General features: G+C 44.5%; 1 protein-coding gene across 1 annotated transcript in view; it reads right to left on the bottom strand.

Annotated features, from left to right (window-relative positions):
- Positions 1–14,988: 14,988 nt before the first annotated feature.
- Positions 14,989–21,721, bottom strand: part of Tnfsf18 (TNF superfamily member 18) — a 29,985-nt gene continuing 23,252 nt past the window's right edge. Inside the window, exons 2-3 of the mRNA XM_069994098.1 lie at positions 17,885–17,918; positions 14,989–16,780 (exon numbers count right to left, since the gene is read on the bottom strand). Coding sequence (XP_069850199.1) covers positions 16,437–16,757 — 321 coding nt within the window. The 5' untranslated portion in view covers positions 16,758–16,780; positions 17,885–17,918 and the 3' untranslated portion in view covers positions 14,989–16,436. The remainder of the gene's footprint in view (positions 16,781–17,884; positions 17,919–21,721) is intronic.

Genomic DNA, 21,721 nt, shown 5'->3' with positions numbered 1-21,721 from the left:
CCAATAACCAGTGTGTTTGGAACTGTGTGTACGTGTATTTTTAGGTCAACTGGTATTTGTTTGATGAACTTGGGAGGTCCAGAATTTGCATAGATATTGAGAATTGTCCTCCAGGTAGAGAGTTCCCTTTACTAATGTGTACTGTCCTTTGTCTCTTCTTACTAATTTTAATTTGAAATCTGTTGTATCTTAAATTAGTGTTGCTGCTCCGGCCTGTTTATGAGGGCCGTTTGCTTGAAAGACTTTGTTACAACCTTTCACCTTAAATAAAAATTTGCTTTTGTTAGTCATACGTGTCTCTTATGGGCAGCAGATGGATCCAACCAGCACCCTAAGTATTTTGACTGGGGAATTGAGCCCACTGATATTAAAGTGTTAGAAGTGAGATTTATGTGATAGATCCTTTGTATGGGGTTGTGTCTCTTCTCTTCTTACTATATCTATCTGCTCATCTGATAGGGTTTTCTTTCTCTGCCTATTTCATGTTTCATATTGGTTCTCTGCTTGTAGGACATCTTTGAGTCCCTTCTCTACTGATGACTTGGTGGTGATAAATTGTTTTAACTTTCATTAGAATGGGTTTTGGGGGTGGGTGTTTGTTGTTGGGTGGGGTTTTTTTTCTTTGTTGGCTGTGAGGCTTAGACTCAAAGGTTGGGCACTGTCCCAGAGCTCTTTTTGCTTAAGGCCAGCCGTCTATCACTTTGAGCCACAGTTCCACTTCCAGTTTTCTGGAGGTTAATCGGAGATAAGAGTCACCTGGAGTTGACTATTGTGATGCTGGGGTTGGCTGTGAACCACGATCCTCAGATCTCAGCCTGGTGAATAGCTAGGATTACAGTGCCCGGCTCTGCCCTTCAGTTATGAATGAAAGTGCCAGGTACAGTATTTTTGGCCAGTAGTTGTTTGCATTCTGTGCTTGTTAAGCATGCCAAGCCCTCCTTGCTTTTGGAATTTCAGCTGAGAAATCTGCATTTATTCTGACCAGTTTTCCTTTATTGGTCTTCAGTGTTTATCCACAGCTAAACGACTTTGAATCACAGCGTGGCGGAGGGAGTTTCTTTGGTGGTCTGGTCTGTTGGGTGTTCTAAAGGCTTCTTGTACCCGGATGGGCTGTTCTTTCTGAATGTTTGGGAACTTTTTTGCTATAATTCTGTAAGATACATTTCTTGTGCCTTAGTTGTCTGCTCTTCTCCTTTTTCAGTATCTATTAGATACAAGTAGGTCTTCTGATTGGGTCCTAAAATTATTGTAAGCTCCTTTTTGGTTTTTTTTTTTCAATATTTTGAATGTATCATCCTACACTTTCTTGTTTTGCAAGGTTTCTTACTGATAATCTTGTTCTTGTTGTTGTTGTTTTGTCCGTCATGGGGCTTGAACTCTGGGCCTGGGTGCTGTCTCTCAGCTCTTCAGCTCAAGGCGAGCACTCTACCACCTGAGCCACGGTGCCATTCCTCTTACTGATAATCTTATGATAGTCTTAAGGCCAGTCTTCTCAGTGGAAAGTCATTTTTTCTTGTTGCTTTCAAACTCTCCTCTTGACTTCTGACAATTTGATTATAATGTATCTCCATGAAGAATTCTGTACTATTTGAGTTTTTTGTATTATTGGATCTAGATATTACTTCCTGTCTCCAGGGTGGATGAGTTTCTTGTCATTTTTCCTTTAAACATTGCTTCTCTATTTATTTCCCATACAAATTTGGGTAAGTTTGTCTTAGCTTTTCTAAATCTCAGTGTCTTATCTGACATGAGACTGAATGAGATGTTTCACACATATTTAGAATGGCACTTCATACACTAAACACTGATGGGTAGCAGTTGTTGTTATTGTCCAGGTATAAAGTATCTCAGATACTTCAGTCTGGATACATTGAATACATTCAGTATTTACTGCAAAAATAGGGCACTACTTTGAAGTAAGGACTAGAAAATAGGTAAATATTTATTTCTCTTGTATGGCTTTGTGTGGGCAAACAGTAAACATCCTGCTAAGAAGAAGAGCTACGGCAGGAAGCAGGGGTACTGGCCAGATCTGTTGACTCACTTCACTCACAAATAACATAGGCCGGGCCCCGGTGGCTCACGCCTGTGATCCTAGCTACTCAGGAGGCTGAGATCTGAGGATCACAGTTCGAATCCAACCCAGGCAGACACTTATCTCCAATTGACCACTCAAAAAAACAAAACCAAGAACAAACAAACAAACAAACAACAACAACACCAGAAGTGGAGCTGTGGCTCAAAGGAGTAGAGCAAAGAACTCAGGGACAGCACCCAGGCCCTGAATTCAAATCCTACAATTGATTTTTAAAAAATGACCCAGAGCACATTCCATGACTCTGACATCAGCTGGTACTTCTTCCCTCTTTTCTGGTTGCTTCTATTTTAGTAAAATACTATTATAAATCAGAATAAGGAACTCTCTAAGGTCTTACACAGATCATTTGATTTCTAAAATTTATCTGATCAGAAGCTGGGTGCTGGGTGCTATGTCTGTGATCCTAGCTACTCACAAGACTGAGAACTGAAGGATGTGGTTCCCAAGAAGATAAAAGAATACACATCTTTACAAAGGAAAGATAGAGACAGTAAAAGTCATTGACAGAGAGATATTAAAAGTAAAATACAGCAGATATTCTGATATGGATCTCTGAGCTAAAAGAGTAGAGAGCCCTAAGTTAAACATTGGAGAAAGTTTCCTTGAGGAAGATTTTCACTTAAAGTGAAACAAGAAATGACTAATTAGTGACCCAGATGAGGAGAAAGAATCCTAAGTAATCCCAGGAGGGGACGTTCTCAAGGCCAGAACTGAGTGCAGACAAAGAGTGAGTATCAGGAAACCAAAAGAGTTTCAGCCCGAGGAGTGTAAAATGCAAGATGAAAAATGGCCAAAAAATAAGGCTGGATAATTAGACAAAAGAGCAAAATCATATATGGAATCAACCCAGATGCCCCTCAGTAGATGAATGGATCAAGAAAATGTCACACACACACACACACACACACACACACACACATACACACAATGGAATTCTATGCTTCCACCAGAAAGAATGACACCACTCCATTCATAAGGAAATGGAAAGACTTGGAAAACAAATATATTAAGCGAAGTAAGCCAGACCCAAAGAAACATAGGCTGCATGCTTTCCCTCATTTGTTGCATCTAGAATGTGCCTATAAATCTACAAGTAAACACATTGGATGGAAAAAGACAAAAAAGTACACTTGGACATGATAACTTATATAGGACTCTAGACATTCACACAAAGAGGACGTTCTTAGGAGAGGATCGTAAAGGCTCAATAGCTATGTGCACACCATCATATAAAATTATCAAAATGAACTCCAAGAAATGGGAACGAGAGGTTTTTTTGTTACATTGTTTTTGTTTTCTCCTTTATCGCTGTTTTTGTTTCCTGTACCTTTTATCTTCTATGTAAATTCGTCTGTTTGGGAGAGGGTAAAGAGAGAGACAAAAATGGAGGAATGAAGGGTCAACATGTGCATCGGGTACGCCCACTAGACACGAGGTGAAAATGAACTGTACAATTTGTGGTGTGGGTCAGGAGGGGAACACTGAGAGACAAGGAGGGAAGAGGAGACCCTGTTCAAAAAGAAGTGTACTTATAACCTGACATAGCACGTAACCCCCCTGAGCATCACTTTTACAATAACAATAAAAACATTAAATATCCCATGTGAACATAAAAAAGGCCAAAATTATATGGGAATTTGAAAGTCATTTAAACTATCTTGAAACTTATTTCAAGGGCACCAGGAGGTCAAGAGCTAAGGCAGCATGAAGAATGAAGACAGTACAGCACTTTGGAGACCAGGGCAGGGGAACTTTACGAGAGCCAACCACACTCATCCTGCAAAGAAGGCAAAGAGTAAGAGAACCGAGAAGGCCGATTCAGATACCACAGATAAGCCGAACTATTTCAGGTCCACAGCAGAGGCTAAAGATAAGATCCACATGTGACGACAAGTTAAAAGTGACAAGTTAAAAGTAAAAGCAAAAGTTATGCATAGCTTGAAAAGTCCACTTTTCTTGATGCTGGGGTTCCTAGCAAGGTCAAATGCAGCTTTTTCAAGATGGGGAACATAAAATCGCATCCTGTTTGATGGCACAAGAGAAAGGTTGGGTACAGATGAAAATGAAAGCTGTGCCGGGCGCTGGTGGCTCACGCCTGTAATCCTAGCTACTCAGGAGGCTGAGATCTGAGAATCGCGGTTCAAAGCCAGCCTGGGCAGGAGAGACTGTGAGACTCCTATCTCCAATAAACCACCAGAAAACCGGAAGTGGCGCTGTAGCTCAAGTGGTTGAGCGTTCGCCTTGAGCTGAAGAGCTGAGGGACAGCGCCCAGGCCCAGAGTTCAAGCCCCACAACCAACCAAAAAAAAAAAAGAAAATGAAAGTTGTCATAATGGCATTGAAGTTCCAGGTACTGAGATACAAGGGAAGGGTTGGAACAAAATGCAAGAAGATATTCATAAAAGGATTTTTGTGCATTTTTTCTTTTTTAATGTTTATTTTTACTAAGTAGTTGTACAAAAGGGTTCAAGTTCAGAAGTTACATTAAGAGTACAATGCATCTCTGTGAACTTTATTATTATTTATTTACTTTTATTGTAAAGGTGCTATACAGTGGGCTTAGTTATGTAAGTCGGGTAATAAGAACACTTCTTTTTGAACAGTGTCTCCTCTTCCCTCCTCCTCTCCCAGTTTGTCCCCCACAAGTTGTAAGTTCATGTTCAACCCAGTGCTGTGAGTATCGCTGCTGCATCTGTTCATGCTTTGTCTGCCTCCTCTCACCCTGTGCAAAACAGATAAACTTACAAACGAGACAGAAAGTAGGCAAGGCTCACAAAGGCTCGATAGCCACGCGCATGCGAGCACATAAAGTGTTGTCTGTCAAGATGAACCAGGAAATGCAAACAAGAGGTTTTTGTTATTTTTTTGTTTTTGTTTTTTCTCCTTTGTTGCTGTCTTTATGCATATTCTTAAAGCCCAAGTACCAAAGCCAGTTTTGCTCAATTTTCTTTCTGTTACTCAGTCTACCATAACATTTTTGAATAGCTTTCATAGTTGCTCTATGTATGATTGGTCCGTGTTAGATTGATGTTTAGATTTTTAGTCCTAAAGATTGCCAATCCAAGAGCAGCATCTAGAGCAATAGGTTATTTCATGACAGGTACTTTTAGAGGAAAAATCAACCGGGGTGCACGTCAAGCTGCTCCCTTTTATTTATTTTTTATGATGAAGAAATTGGGGTTCTAACGTGATCGCCTCTGCTAGCAATGGAGACTTAATCAAGCTAGAGTTCTATATGATACATAAAATAAGAGTTTTTAAAATAAAATCTGATTCTTAAAAAGACACTAAAGGTTGTAAAATTCCTGTGTGTAATCACTGGTGAGATGGAGATAAGAGAATATCTGGGTGGATTATTGACGTAGAACGACACTGCTGTGATCTACAAGCGTTCTCCGAAGACCAGTAATCCCAGGACGGCAGGGCGGGAGGTGCGCTCCGCTGGGGGTGCTGAGATCGTGAAGACGCCCTTGTGAACAGAGGGTGCCACAGAACGCCGCTGCGGTGCTGAGCTTGCTCTCCCGCCTTCTGCCTCCCGCGACGGAAGAATCGCACAGGAAGTCACTAGGCAGATACCAACCTGGTGACCTTCCTAAACCCAGACTGTGAGAAGTCAGTTCTACGTGGTATCTCTTACCCAGCGTGTACTGTTCCGTTACTGAGCATTCTTGTTCCACTGAGCATTCTTGGGGGACACAGGAAGCCTTCGGAATTAGAAACTGGGCGAATCAGCCTTTTTAACTTTTCAGCACACCAGCGACCAAAATGGGAAGTTCCTAGGTCATCAGCCTCCACGGGGCCTTGTCGCGTTCACCTCGAGACAGCAAGAACTCTCAAAAGCAGGGACGGGAGAGTAAGCCGCTCGAGTTCTTGCTATGAAGGATAGAAGTTGGGCTTTTCTCAGGCCCTTTCTAGAGCATCCCTTTGGAAGCTCATAGCCTAAAATAATTAGGAATCTTTTACATCCGAAAATTCTCCCAACCCTGCAGGAGAAAAAGTAAAAAGCAAACCTAAGCCACAGGCAAACGATGTCGGAAAGGAAAGCGGTGCATTGTGGAGGCTACAAACTCCCTCAGCGTGGGGCATGGATGGAGTCCAGCACCGTGAACCTTAGCATATGGACACACTTCTGCATCATTGTTTCATCTGGGCAAATGACAATGATCCGGGAAGGGTTGGGTATTTCAGTTGACCTCAAGTTTAAGATGAACTAACCGGATGCCATTTTAGGCATACTGAAGAAGAAGGTTTCCATCAGGGAAAGAAATGACCTCCCCACACACACTGTACCTGTTAGCTCCACGCTATTGCACATGGTCTCAGTTTGAATATAACTACCGAACTGTGAGTAGAGGCTGGACCGTCATAACCACATTTACACACCAGTTCACAGCCAACAAGTCTTGGCAGACTTTACGATATTAATTCCCATAATAATCCCATGACATATCAAAGAAAGCATTCCTTCTTTATAGATGGCAGAGCCAAACTTGAGAATCACTAAGTATCTTGACCAAGTAGCATGGTGGCTAAAGGGCAAAGCTAGATTTGACCCCGCAACCTCCACGATTGTATTTGTGCTACATCACGTAGAGATGACGTCGTGAATGATCTTAACTCTCTAACAACGTGGAAAGGCAATTCTGAACGAATGGTTAGGTACCAGCGTTAAGACAACTAAATGACTGTCACTGGAGGAACTTTTCAAAAAATAAAGAAGGGACTGTAAGAGAAAATCAATAGACATAAAAGGGGTCGGCAGACTAAACCACGTTTCCTAACCACGCTGAGACTTATTTTTTTAGAGTTCAAGAAAAAAATTCCTGGACAAGAATTTGCATAATTTTTTTTCCTTTACTGTCACTTTTTTAAAATAAACCGATTTCATTGCGAAAGCAGAAGTGGGAAGCCGAGCGGGAGTCTGGAGAGGGAGCCGCCAACCGTGCCCTCTGCCCACAGGCTCAGAGCTGCGGGGCCCACCGCAGATTCCACACGGGAAAGACACGCAATACGGAACAAGAAGCCAGTGTTTTCCCAAGTGGAATCTAGCGGCTTACATCTTCCTGCGCGTTAAAGCTCGTTCTAATCCTGAAAGCACTGTATGAAACACCAACCCAGCGTTGGATTTCCCTCCTTAATCCCAAGAAGGAACACGTTGAACACACTAGAACCAGCAGTCAGAAACGGCATTTCTTTTTTTCCATGTCTCTGTGTGTCTTTATTCGATGTGTAAGATTCTTTTTAGGCATTTTTGCGGTTATTGTAAAGGGGGGCTGGTTACATCGGCAGGTGAAGAGGACGCTTCTTTCTAGACGATGTCACCTCTTCCCTCGCTCTCTCCGTTTTTCCCTCCCACCCTGCCGCAAGCCGCGCCGTTCATTTTCCACACGGTGTCTGGTGAGGGCCGCAGCTGCAGTTTTCTCGTCCTTTGCCCCACCATTTCCCGGCCCTCCCAACGACAGACAGAGAAATAAATGAACAAGCAGGATACAAGGAAAGGAAAACAGAAGCAGCAACAAGGAAACATCCTCCTGTTTCCATTTCCTGGAGCTGGCTGCCGCGCGGCTGTTTGATGTGATCAGAGGCCTGCTCCTCTCCCAAGGATGCCGGCGCTTGGTCTCACCCTGCGGATCCTCAGAGGCCCTGCGCAGCCCACCCTGCCCCAGCCTTCCCTCCCAGCGTGTTCACCGTCACAGTCCTGTTACCACATGAGGGAAACCATGCAGCCCGGGCTCCCTTAGCATGGTTACCGTGCTACCAAGCGCCATCCTGTGATCTTGATAAAGTTGCTACTGAGGTTCACCTTACGCATGGCGCTCTTGAGACCCGCTGCACCGTCCACAGAACTTTAAACACACGGCCTAATCGCGTGCGCTTGGGCATCAGATGGATCTGGCTTTAGCAATTCTTTACTACTTGAAGATGTCCTATCTGGAGCATTTACTAAATTCCTCTAACCTCGGTTTTTTTTCATGAGGCAAAGCTACAGCAGAACAAAATCCTGGCAGTTTTAATAACATAACTGTGTATTTTCCAGTGTCATTTTAATCAGGTCAAGAAACCAGCCTTCAAAATGATGTCCGTATCTTCCTCCTTGGGTCCTCTTGCCTTCCACAGTTATTTGAGTAGAGTTAAGAATCTGTCTTTTGCATGGCATGGCTCTGAGTAGAGACTTGGCTTAGACCACGGAGCTGGGTAGGCATCCATTTTCCCTAAGCCTTGAGCCGAGGAGCTCTCGCCACTCTGTTTGCCTGCCGTCTAGTTCCTCATCCGTGTGTCACCGAGGACTTTTGAGTAGTGTTTCTCCATTGTCTCACAGGGATTACAACTCTTCCGCAGCATTCACTTCTGCCAAGTCGTCAAAAATCCCTGCTGTGTGCTGCAAACATTATGTATTCAAACAGGAAGTGGGGGTGAAGGGGGTTGTTGCTAGTCTATTCTGGTCCAATTACCACTTCCTTTTCTGCATTAGGAATCTTCCAAAGATTCTAATTTTGAATCTTTGTGCAACTAGGACCAAACATTTTGATCTACAGTTTGTAAAACTATATAAACCTCGTAACAATTTCCTCAAACATAATCCTTTTTTAAATAGGTAAAGAAACTAAAGACAAGAGATATTTAATGACTAAGTTCTTAGAACTAGTAAAAAAAAATTACATACAACCAGAAATGTTTCTTCACACTCTGCATCCAGATATCAGCAGCAATCAATCCACAAAATTTTATTTTATTATATCCTTCCCCTTAAAAGGTTATAATGTAAGGAGTGTTTATCAACTCAGGCTTCTAGAACCCTTCTAGCTCTTTACTGTTTCCCACGTTTCCAGGCCTCCTGAAATCCTGATACTGTCTTCCTCTTCTGGTTATTTTATGTGGCAAACTTTGTGTCTTCCTTTAATCAGATCTAGTGACCCTTCCTATCCAAAGTGCTGTGATGTCATTTAGTTCATTTCTCCACCGATCAATAGTACTTCCTCTGCCTATAGTCCAGGCCAAGCTCCTGAAAAAATGGAATCAGGTCTGTCTAGTTCATTATATTGTACAAAGGTCTGGATCATGCTGTGTGTTTGTTTCCCACAGTCTTCGGGGAAGAAGATAAGATGATTTGAGATAAGGCGCGCTGAGCTCCACTGGGGTGATGTCAGAGCAGCCCCTCTGGGGGGGAAAGTCCCTTTTCCAGAGTTACCTTCAACTGTTTCAGCCATTGCCCCAGCGCAATGGTAGAGAATGATACCTGGCAAAAACTTCAAACGGTGCCTTTGCTTCCTAGCTCCTATACGGTTGTTCCCTTTAACCCATCCATCTTCCGTTAGTATAGTTTGCACCTTCCATTTACTTATTGTCTGATAATTCTTCCCAGGGGTTCTTCGATCCTTGAAACCAGAGTTCTTCTCTAGTTACACCATTGAAAATGGTGTAATATCACTAGATGATATCACTAGAAACTCTCTTAAATAACAAAATCCAATGAGCCATTTTCAGTTCCTATGTTCTCAGAGTGATTATCCCTGTGGATACGATGCCATTTTGACCACTTCCTTTTCTGAGTCTCCCACTGGCTATGTCTGTAGGTCACCCTCTTCTCGTTGGGCTCATTTGACTCTGGTTATTCCTTTGCCAGATGCCATCTTTGTGCTGGTTCACAAATGTCAGAGCTTTCTACGTCCCAGTGATTTGCCCCATTTTCCCTTGACGCCTTCTGTAATGATTTCACCTGCATCAGCGACTTTCCTCCAAATGCTGTTGGCTTTCAGATATTTACCCCATCTCACACCATTGGAACCTGCTGAATAGCAAGGGTTATCTGGAGAAATGATCAATATCTTTATCTACACACACCACACACCTACTTATCTACCCAGCTATGAGGAAATTAGTTATGCAAGTTGGCTCACTGGGAAGTCTCAGGATGAAGAATCACAGCACTGTCCATATCCAAAAACCTGGGCACCACAACTGAGTGACCGGGGAGGGGACATGAAGGGAGACTGTATAATGGCCCTGAGTCAGGAGTCACCATGTCCAAGGGCAAAAGACCATTTCAGACCAAGAAGTGAGAGGGTGAACTCACCCTTCCTCCTCTTGCTGTTCTAATTGGGCCTTCAAGTGATTTTAGGATGCCCATCTACACTGACGAGGACTCAGCCTCACTCAGTTGGTGCGCGTGAGTAAACGCCTCCCTTACACAGCCAGAAACGCTGCGCCAGCTCTTTCGGCATGCTCAAGTTGACACATAAAATTAGCCAGCACAAGTCCATCCTTTGTCAACCTGGTACTCGTAGACATCCCATACTTAGCCTCCAAATGAGAGAGAGAGAGAGAGAGAGAGAGAGAGAGAGACAGACAGACAGACAGACAGACAGACAGACAGAGAGACAGACAGACAGACAGACAGACAGACAGAGAGACAGACAGAGATAGAGACAGAGACAGAGAGACAGAGACAGACAGAGACACAGACAGACAGAGAGACAGAGAGACAGAGAGAGAGCCCTACGCCATTTTAGTTCTGCTCCCATTAACCTGTAGTTTCCCTCTGACCACCAGGCATAGCAATACTGATATCCTAGAAGACCTTCTGCATTCCTGCAGACCCCTCCTCACCTCCGCTAAGGAGGGGGATGCTGTCTGTCCCTTGATAATCCAGATCAACAGCCAGCACTTTTGTTCCTTCTGACCTGATGGTTCAGAGGCACAAAGGGCCATACGGTGGTTCTAAAGTCTGGTTCACTAGGATTAGGGTTGCATCTCCTAGTGAAACTATTTCTCCTCTTGGAACTGAGATGTCAGTGCGTCAATTCTACTAGTGGTTCATAGAAGCAAAGATCAGTATTTCCACTTCACTTCCACTTCTTAATTTCTACATGCATTCAACCTGGTTTAGAGCACATGCAGACCTCTGTTGAACCTTTCTCCACCGCCACCATGTGTTTCCACTTCGACAATGCTGTAACTGAGTTTTGTTCAAAAGGCCATTCCACAGTTTTATCAAACGATGGTGAACATGGAGAGACCAGTGAATTCCACAAACACGAACCTACAATGAAAGTGAAATGTCTGAAACAAACACCTGTGGATGAGAAAGTCTGAAAAGAAAACCAGTGGGAGGTGGGCATAAGCCCCAATACTAGCCACCACAACTACGACCTTCTGGTAATTCTGTGTTATACTTTTTCATCACTGGTACCATTGTGTTTGTCTGGCTTCTCAGCCTTTTCCAGATGAATTTACTCCCATGACAGCAGTACGTGAACAGTTTTCTACTCATGTACAACAATCATCTCAGCTAAACTCTAAAATCTTAAGAAAAGGCATTCGCACCTTTTTATGTGTGTATCTTCCCTGGTATCTAGCATAATTTCTGGAAGATATCGTTTCAGTGAGTCATTTTTAATGAGTACAGCATGCATGTAGTATCTTAAGCCGTTGTTCATTCAGGCTTCCTCCTAACCACCTCCCTTTGGCTGTGTGCCTACCTAATAACATTCTAGTCTCTTGTTGTTGTTGTTTTGTGGTTTTGGTTTTGGTTTTTGGCAGTGTCTGGGTTTGAAATCAGGGTCTGGGTTTGAAATCAGGTTTGAATCAGAGCGATTCCAGCTCAAGGCCAATACTCTACCACTTGAACTACAGCTCCACATGCACCACGTTTTTGGTGATTTATTGGAGATAAGAGCCTCACAGAGTTTTCTTTCCGGGCTGGCTTTGAACCGCGAGCCTCAGATCTCAGCCTCTTGAGTAGCTAGGATTACAGGCGTGAGCCACTGGTGCCCAGCTTCTAGCTATAATTTGAATTCCCATAGAGTGCTCCCTAGCCACACAGTACACTGGCTAAAAAACATTCAGTTCACTCTCTTGTGAGTTTGATTACGCAATACCTGATAAATTTATAAACTCTGGGACTGGAAAAATTGAGTTTCTTGGACACATATAAAACTGAAGACAATTTCTCAGACATTGTAATGTTCCACCATCTTGAAGAAAATCCCACTAAAAACATCTTAGCATCTGTGCTCAAAAACCACATGCGTGTTTCTACAAATGTCTGTTTGAAGTAACTAATACAAAATTCAAGATGATGAATACCTATAATGACTTCACAAAACAAAATTCCACAGACTACTTTACGGTAGGGAAATACTAGACATTTGGCTTTAAGTTTGTGAGAGGTCTGGTTTTCTGAATATGTTTTCCCTAAAGAATGAAGAGCAGCATTTAAGACCGTGTTCAAAGAACTGGTTTTTTTCTGGGTGGGGGGAGGAGATATTCGTGGCTGTTTGTCATATAGTATTTAATAAAAGGCAAAGGCACGGCTTAACCTAAAATCTATGAAACCATCATCACGGTAAATGGACCTTGCTGTACAATAGGACACCACTTCCCATGAATCCAAGGGTAATGAAATTATGGGCACCGTGGTAATGAGGAGACCACACAGTAGTGAGAGCAGTGTTTGTTGTGATTTATTAGTTATGCCCTTAGAATTTTCCATGCATTATCCACCTTAGAGTTTTTAAAACATGGGGGATGAAAGAAAACACATCATTTGAGAGACAGAAACCTCGTGTCTTACTGATCATTCATATAGCAGAAGGGGCTGTGTCATTTAGTTTATTAATGTTAATATTTTCTATACTTAACGATTTCAGACACTGCTATAGGAGTTGCTGATATAGAAGTAACTAAATTGCTTTTGTTTTGAAGTTTGCTTTTCTCTGGGAGGGACAGTAAGAGATAGGTAGATGTTACATAAAACTCTCTTAACTTGGGAACCAAACAACTCCAAAACCGTAGAAATAAATCTCAGTCTTTCACTGACATAAAAGCGATGGTGGCCACCACCTGTGTAGAGTCCGCCCTGTGCCAAGAGATTTGAATATATTAGTTGGTGTTTAAACATATTTAAAACGTATTTTTGATTCAACAGAAATTTGACTTTGGTTTGTCAGAACCTGGATAAGCAGCAAACAAAACAGACAAGACAGCGAGTCTCAGAAAAGGAAAGTTATTTCCCAGTAACTTTTTCTTTTTCTCTCTCCCTTGTAAGCCAGCTCATATTTAATCAATCCTTTAGTGACAGTTTTGAACATTTTGAATTTGTGTACAAGCAATAAGTAGAGTGTATACTTCCCCAGCATTAAGTAGAGTGTATACTTTGCCTCCTCTTGCCCACCTTGCGATGTTTCCGTCAGATCGAGGACACAGTGTGAGGCCATTTGGGGCAGCAGAACCGTTGAGAGCATTCATAGAGAGCGGTAGCCATGCTGTGACCCGGGAAGGGCAGGCAGCCATGACAGGCTCATTTTGAAGCCTAATCAGGAACTCTTAGGAGGGCTAGGAATATAGTTCCTGAGGTCAGGACATCCAAAGCATTGGTGCCTGGTTCTGAAAGCTCACCGTGAGCCACGTAGTCTGATTCCACCCAAACAATGCGTAGGGAGAGAGAGACCAGCGGCGTGGTGCTGGAAACGGGTATTTCCCTGCATTTCGGCGGGCTCCATCTCTCCCGGCTTACAGGGAGCAAGCCATGCTTTGTGGCTTCTGTCTGCAAGGAATAGGCAAGCTGCGGACCTTCCAGTTCTCCATGTTTTTGCTTCTCCTTTATAATAAGAAAAAGGCACCCCACATCAAAATGAAGTTGTGAATTAGGAGAGATCAAAAGGGGAAGGAATGTGATCCCCAAGATGTGTAGATAATACACTTAATTACAAACTTATTATTCCATCAAATGCACAAGATGACATTGGTTTTCAGTTCACGGCTACCCTTCGGAAGCAGGGGCCGATCCACCGTTCAATACTGCAAACTACATCAGCTCTGAGGAGGGTCACGGTGTGAGGCAGCCAGTGCAGCTTGGATGGCTGAGCTTGGTCAGGGTGGAGTAGGGAAGGGCGGAGGTCAGGGGTGGAGCCGCCTACTCATCAGGATGGCAGCAGCCACGGCCAGAGGTGGCACCGCTCTCCTTTTTACCTAACACTTGCCAACAAGTGTTCATCTGCATGAAGAGTTTCTCTGATATGATTTCATATTCCCCAGATTGCTAACTCTAGTGTGATACCCAAAGAAAAATCCACGTACTGACATACATCTTATTATAGCTTTTCAATACAGACAAAGGAACACAGCAGGTATTGAAGACCAGCCCTGACATGTTAACACTAGGGCTGGTGTGTGTGCGTGCGTGCGTGTGTGTGTGTGTGTGTGCGTGTGTGCGTGTGTGTGTGTGCGTGCGTATGTGTGTGTGTGTGTGTGCGTGTGCATGTGTATGTGTGTGCGTGCGTGCATGCGTGTGTGTGCGTGCGTGTGCATGCATATGCGTGTGTGTGTGCGTGCATGCGTGTGTGTGTGCGTGTGTGTGCGTGCGTGTGTGCGTGTAACACATCAATGGTTTGATCTGCTTTGATGGTTGAGCTTTGTAAGGGTGGAGCAGGGAAGGCTGGAAGTCAGGGGTGGAGCTGCCTAACTCATCAGGATGGAAGCAGCCATTGCCAGAAGTGATGACCAACACCCCGCTCTCGTTTTTACCTAACACTTGCCAGGAAATTCACTTGTTCAATTGTTATCTGTTGACTGTCATCTTTATGTACAGAAACCTCTGCATGCCCTGAGAAATCATTACTTTGTAGGGCAAATCTATTCTGTCTCACTCATTCTTGATCTCTCTCTCCCTCTTTCCCTCTCTCTCTCTCTCTCTCTCTCTCTCTCTCTCTCTCTCTCTCTCTCTCTCTCTCTCTCTCTCTCTCTCTCTCTGCCTGTCTTAATTGTCCCAGAAATGAGGCAAAGACAAAGTAGACAAAGTGAACAAATTTTCCAAAAGCAAAAGCTGTGATTTGTTATGGCCATACTTAAAAGCCAGAGTACAAATTTCCTGATGATTTAATAATCTGACAATATAATAATCAGCTTATACTAGCTCACTCCAGCACACTGCTGCTCATAATACAACAGCCAAGGTTCTATAAATACATATGACACAACTTTAATTTCCTGAGGAGATAGGCAAATACAAAAGGTTTCGTGCCAAGTGTTTGGCCATATTAGTACTCAGCAGATGTTACATAAAATAGGAAGAAATAGCTTAGCACACCCAAGAAATGCTATGGTACACAATGCAAAATGTTTTTAAATTAGGTTTACATGTAATATATTAACTTAACGTAGTTTTCCACAAATACCCATAAATATTCTAAACTGATTCAAAATTTAATAGTACATATATTCCTAAAGAACTTACAAGCAACACATTCAATAGAGTGCAGGATTTGGAGTTGAATGCTACTTATAACTTTTGAGTGACAGCACATTTGACTGTGAAGAGCTCTTGGGGGGGGGTGAGTTTGGAGCGAGCCCTGAGCAGCACCCCGGTCTCCCTGCTCCTGGCAAGGAAAGAAGAATAAGTCTGCTGGTAAAGGAAAGAGCTCACTTAGCTTTAATGTGCTGAAGGGCAATACATCTTTAAAATGAGATAGCAGTAGTAGAGTTGAAATGGTGTGATACATTGGAAATCTTATTTGATCCGTCCATTGCTAGTGCTGAACTGAGACCGTAATCTAATGCTTATGTACTCTAAAGTTTTCACTGAACATTTTTTCCAAACACACTAGTCTATTAACCTAATAGAGTTGCTGTGTGATACATACTCTTCAAACAAGAAAAAATAGCTAAAATTATATAATGCCTATATAAATAAAACTAGCAGTAGTAATACCAATTCCCGGAGTTAGATCTAATGAGTACTACTGGTTCCTCTTAATCTACCACTAGACCAAAGTTTGGAATGATCCCTTTCACTAATTAGCTTTATAAAGCAACTTGTGTCCTGAGAATGGTGAAATTCAAAGATAAAGTAAATTCCATGCGATTCGCACCTCTGTCCCGACGGTTTTTCAGTGAACTTTGATCTACAGAAACGCTACATCTAAGGCAGGCTGTTGCGGGCAGATAGGCCCTGGTGGGCTAAGAAATGGAAAGACTAAATAAAGCAGCTTGAGAAAATGAGAACAGGGCAAGAGACCGAGACCTTTCTGCACACTAGCTCCATGACAGGACTTCCTTCCTGTACCCAGAGATTCCAGGCTTTGAGGGAGACTCTGGGAAGTTTTTACCCTGTGGAGCTCATACTCATTGTATCATGGGTCGTTGATCGTTCCTTGCAGGCCCCAGACCAGGGCTGGCTAAAAGCCTTCGACGCACTCACAAACCTAGGATCTCCTATACAGAATTTGTATTGATTTGAATCCCTGACCCGCTGTCCACATTGGAAATCCACCCCCGCCCCTCCTCCAACTCACCAGCTTGCCTAAATACACTGAAGAGGAGGAGGAAACCAAATCAAATCTCTAGCTGAACGGAAGGCGCGCTTCTAAAAGGACTCCCCAGTATGTATCATTTTTTAGAATCTGGTCTTCACTGTTGAATAACAAGTGTATTATATCTCCAGCATGCAATTCGTGAATCTCATTTAATGTCTGGACTTGGGAGTTGCTTGTCAGAGTTTCTAAGATGTCGCCATTCTTACGTAGCTGAACTGCAAAAGGGGCAAGACCCTCATACGCTCTGTCCAAAACCACTCTTCCAAAAATCAAGTACACGCCGTTCTGAAGGACCTTCAGCTTCATGCCAGACATCACAGTCACACAAGGAGGCTCCGGAGATGTCATTTGCCATTTTGCAGGAAATGGTCCTGTGAGAAAAAAACAGAAGGCGCATGAATTCTACGATGTGTCCTCTTCTCGATTGGAACACGTTAGTTACCGCCTGCAGGTGGCTTCATTGCTGATGGGGATCTGCAGCCTCTGACCGTGAAGGTCCCCTCTTCCCACCCCTCCAGGTTACAGGTGCCTCAGTTTCCCCAAACAGGCCACACCTGGCTGCTCGGGATCTGCACACCAGGCTTCCGGAGCCCGGCCTGCGTGACGTGTGAATTCCTTTACTATGCCGAAGCCACAAACTTGCAAAGCCTGGCCTGAAGCTTTCTGTATCCCCCTCCACTCCCTCCCCTCACCCCCCCCCAGCACACCACGCCTCACGTCTCCTGACTCCCCCAGAGGCCACGGTGTCCATCTTCAACTTCACATGAAAGCAGAGTCGCCATTTAACAACGATGTTGATGAGTCCAGCACTATGTTTGTTCTTGTCAGGCCTGGGGCTCGCACTCAGGGCCTGGGTGCGGTTCCTCAGCTGCTGTGCTCAAAGGCACGGCTTTGCTACGCTGAGCTCCACTTGCGGTTTCCTGTTGGCGCTGGGCTGCGAGTCTCACAAACTCACCGCCTGGGCTCCCCAGACCCCCCCCACTCTGATGCAGCTGCCAAATTCTCATCGTTTTTCCTAATCCAATGTCGGGTGTGCATAAGGAAAACTGATTTGGAAGCTAAGAGGAGATAGTTGCCGAGACACTGGGGCTCCCCTGCATCTCTACTTCTCTTCTACGTTTATTAACAGAAATGCTGCTTCTGGTGGCTCCTCTGGACATCAGCAACGTGAGTGTGAGCAGGACTTGAGGGAAAGAAAGGATAGAAACTAAAGACAATCAAATATCTGTCCTTAGTGGAACAGAAATACAAGTTGACTGCTCAATCTCAGGCTCACACATCTTTAAGTGTGACATATATTTTTGCACAAATGGGATCCTAAACGTGAGCTTCACCAACCAAGCGGCTGACAAGTGGCCGTAAACAGCAGCTGAAATGGGAACAAAACGGACAAATCTGCGGTGCACACTACCACCGCCCTCAGCCATCACGAGCTAGGCAACGTGGAAGGGAGACGTGGAAGGCGGGCTACTCACCGAACTTTGCTACACAGGCCTCTCCAGCGGGCTGCTGCGGAAGGAGGAGAACAATCAGTCAGGCTGCGGACAGTAGCTCTGATTAACCACACATTTGATGTCAGTGAACTTGACAGGGCCATAAAAAGGTCCCCCCTGCCCCACGTCTCAACGCCCCAACTTCTTCTTCCAGATGGCTGGCTGTGTCCTTCACCTTTTCTTCACGTAACCCCTCCCCCCCGCTTTGGTTTTTAACAGAGCACAATGTCTTATTCCAGCCACCGGACCTCCCGTACAGGAAAACCACCGGACCATGTCCCCCTCTCGTTTCTGAAGAGCAGCCTCCGCATCCCAGTGGCTTCACAAGGTGATTTATTGACAAGTGGGAAGAAAATAACACAACTCCTATGTTTATCCTTACCTAAAATCATACAAAACCAGCTCTATAAATATGTACAATTCGGGTTGATAAAGCCACCCCTATTTAATATCCAGATAATCTCAACAACCAAGACAGGCTACAGAAGCGGACCCCTGAGTTTGAAATGACTGCCGCATCCCGTAGTTTCCATGTTAAAAGGTAACATCAGCAGCGGCGAACTTTACAAATGTGAGTATCTAAGTAAAAAGCAGGCAGAGTCAAAGGCAGGGAGATGGCGTCCGGCCTCCTGCATTTAGGAAGGACGCAGGGAAGCCCACTGGGGCTAGGGGAGGAGATGAGCGCTCGGGAGAGGGCCAGTTGGCCCGTGACACCAGCGTCTGCTTGGGAACCGCAGAGGCCTAAAGATGGAGCGTTTGAGGCAACCCGAGGCGACACGCTGAGACACTGTCTCAACAACGAGTGGAGAGCAGGGCATGTGGCCCGCGAGGGTTCGTGACACGGACGAGGCTGTCCCGGAGCTCTGTGACACGAGGCGTGAGCCACAGATCCACGGCAGGCTTTTCACTGGTTCCTAGGACAAAAGAGTCTCACAGACTTTCCTGCCCAGGCTGGCTTGGGACCACAGTCCTCAGCTCTCAGCCTCCTGAGTAGCCAGGATGACAGGCTCATTGTCTGACGAGAATGTTCCTGTACACTGATGGAGGAGTCACACATGAGTGCAAGGAGAGAATTATAGCAATATCCGTGAGCAAGTAACACAATAGGATCTATTTTGTCGGTTGACCCGGTGGGCATGTGGAAATGTATCCGTGGAAAGGAGAGAAGGCAGTGTCCATGCACACCGTGTAGGTGCAGGGTAGGTCTTGGGGGCTTAGGATCTTCTTTATTTCCAACTTCTGCTTTCTCTTAGGACCTGGAGACAAAGTTCTCAGCAGAGTTAAGGGGGATGTTATTGGATATTTGAAGAGAAGCCACACATACGAAGCCGTTCAGTAGAGAAGAACAAATGGACTGGGGAAACGCAGGCTTTTTACAGCAACATGAAAGTCCCACTTGAAGTGAGTGGATCTAAGTTAGAACTTTCGAAAGGGCTGGCTCTTTTCTGAGACACAGCACAGTTGGACTTAATCAGCGTTGGAAGCTTTCCATGGATGGTTTCACCATTAGATTAGACTAAAGAAAGAGATAGGAAGATGTCAGATTAGTCACGCAGAGGTTATCATGAAAGACTTTGGAATCCAGTGACATAAGGACAGAAAGGTAGGAACGGGGCAAAGGACAACATTAATGCAGAATTCCCTTAAGAAGGTGAAAAGGTGTGTTCTTCCATTTTAACCCATATCTCCTTATGAGATAATTTTTCAGTGATGACAGTCAAAAGCTTAAAGAATAAACCAGTGTAACCTCGATTCGAATAGGAATTTCAGACTGTGCCTGTCAGGCACTGTACTTTATCACCGATCTCGGAGGCAACTGTAAGAATGAGCACACCCCTTCCGCGGATGAGGAAACGGGCCAGCAGGATTGGGTAATTAATCCCTGAGGTCATGAGGCTGAGGGGAGGCTGGGCTGAGGGCCAAGGGCAGCCTGCCATCTCCAAAACTCTCACCCGGTTTCTATTTATAATCTAGCCGTGTGCGGAAGGAACAGACACCCACCTATAAACACGCACAGAGGGTCAGAATCAGGTGTTCTATAGCCGCACTTCCTCTTACATGGTTGGACTCAAAATGGCCAAAACGTAATACATTTTTCTCCCGTCCACCCTAATCAGATTATCATGTGGAATAAAATGCACGCTGCTTTTCCGTGCGAGTGAAACTTCCCCGGGTGGAAGCATCCTGCTGTTCACTGCAGGAAGGGACTTTCCTCCACACTTGTTTTCTCTTTGGACAAATTCTGTGAAGTTGTTAATAATGAAGGGTGGACCAAACTTTTTAGCTCACTTTTTTTTTTTTAGTGAAATGTCTACTAGAAGAAGGGAAGGGATGATTATCACCCCAGGAGATTTCTGTTGGTCTAAAAGAAGCCAAACTCCTCGTTGAATAGGAGTTCAGTTCGTGTCTAGGGAAGGTACAGAGAAGAAACCGAATGGAGAGCAGCACCGCTGCAGGCCGGCGCCAGTGGCCCGTGCAGGTGGGCGTGGCGGCTCGTGGAGCGACTGGGTGACTCACCGCCGGCGCCCATCCAGGGCTTCCCTTCTAGAATAGTTATTTGTGGGGTAACAGGGGAAGGAAGTGCAGGCAAGGAGAAAGAGGAGGGCGTGAGCTAGGGCCCCACTGCCAGCGGGCGCCCGGCCTTCCCATTGGAACTAGTCTTGCAGACATCTGGCCAGGAAACTATCCAAACAACCTGTGCACCCCTCTAAGTTGGGCGCAAACTTTCACCAGTAAAACATTGGCCAGGGCTCTACTTGCCCAGTCTGAGCTAGTATCTAAAGGGTATTGCTTTATCCTGCATCTTGCCTTGGCTGCTTTCCAACACACACACACACACACACACACACACACACACACACACCCCTTTGAACTCTGCTCTGGTCAATGCTCTTAGAAAAATGCTTCTCCATTCACTCCCAAGCCCTGTCTCAGATACACATGCGCCACCTTATTCTCCCCAAGACTCAGAATCTGCACATGTACCCAGAAAATGCTTGGCTCCTGAATTAGAGTTTTCTCATTTTCTTTCAGGTCATACTGGATCGCCAACAGAAAACACAGCTAGTAAAGACTCTACCTGTCTCCATCCCCAGTGCAGATTCCATTCTTAAGGCACATAGCTTAGAATGCAGCTCCTTGGGAAATTCCTGAGTAGCATTTTGGGGCTTCCCAAACAGACATGCTCTCCCCCCCTCATCCAAGAAGCCCCCCCCCACCTCAAGCCCAGAGTCCTGGCTCCACTTTGAATTCCCACATCATTACATTCCATACCACTCGTGGATAAATCATAGATCACAGTATTTTATAGCCAACAGTACTACTAGTGCAAACATTAAATACATCTATTCCCCTACCTCCCAGATGGAAAAGCTGAAAACCAGGGAGACCAAATGGCCTTCTCAGATTTGTACAGTTGGCTACTCAGAAAACAAGACCTAGCATCCAGCTCTTCTCAGACCTAATTTTTAACTGCTCTTTTTCTCCTCAGTGATACACTGATCATCTGTCAACTGCTGTATCCTGTCTTCTATTATCTCTTGATGTCTTTTCCCTTAATTACACCATAGTTGGCCTGTAACTCCTTGAGGGAAAAAAATACCATATTTTGTCCTGATTTTTATTTTATCAAGAAAGGGGTAGCAAAATTCCAGGAGGAAAAAAGAAACAAAACACCAAGACATCTATCGATCATGTGATTAAATCAACTAGCTCCATGTCCCACAGTTCTGCAGCTAACATTGACCACCTTCCATTATCCTTGGTCTCAAAACACCTAGGCACATTTCAAGACCTATGTCATTACAAGACCACCAGCCC

The sequence above is a fragment of the Dipodomys merriami genome, unplaced genomic scaffold (genome assembly GCF_024711535.1).
Source record: "Dipodomys merriami isolate MVZ:Mamm:240054 unplaced genomic scaffold, mDipMer1.0.p SCAF_440, whole genome shotgun sequence".
In the NCBI taxonomy this organism is placed as follows: Eukaryota; Metazoa; Chordata; class Mammalia; order Rodentia; family Heteromyidae; genus Dipodomys; species Dipodomys merriami.
This window is presented reverse-complemented; position numbering and strand designations above follow the sequence as displayed.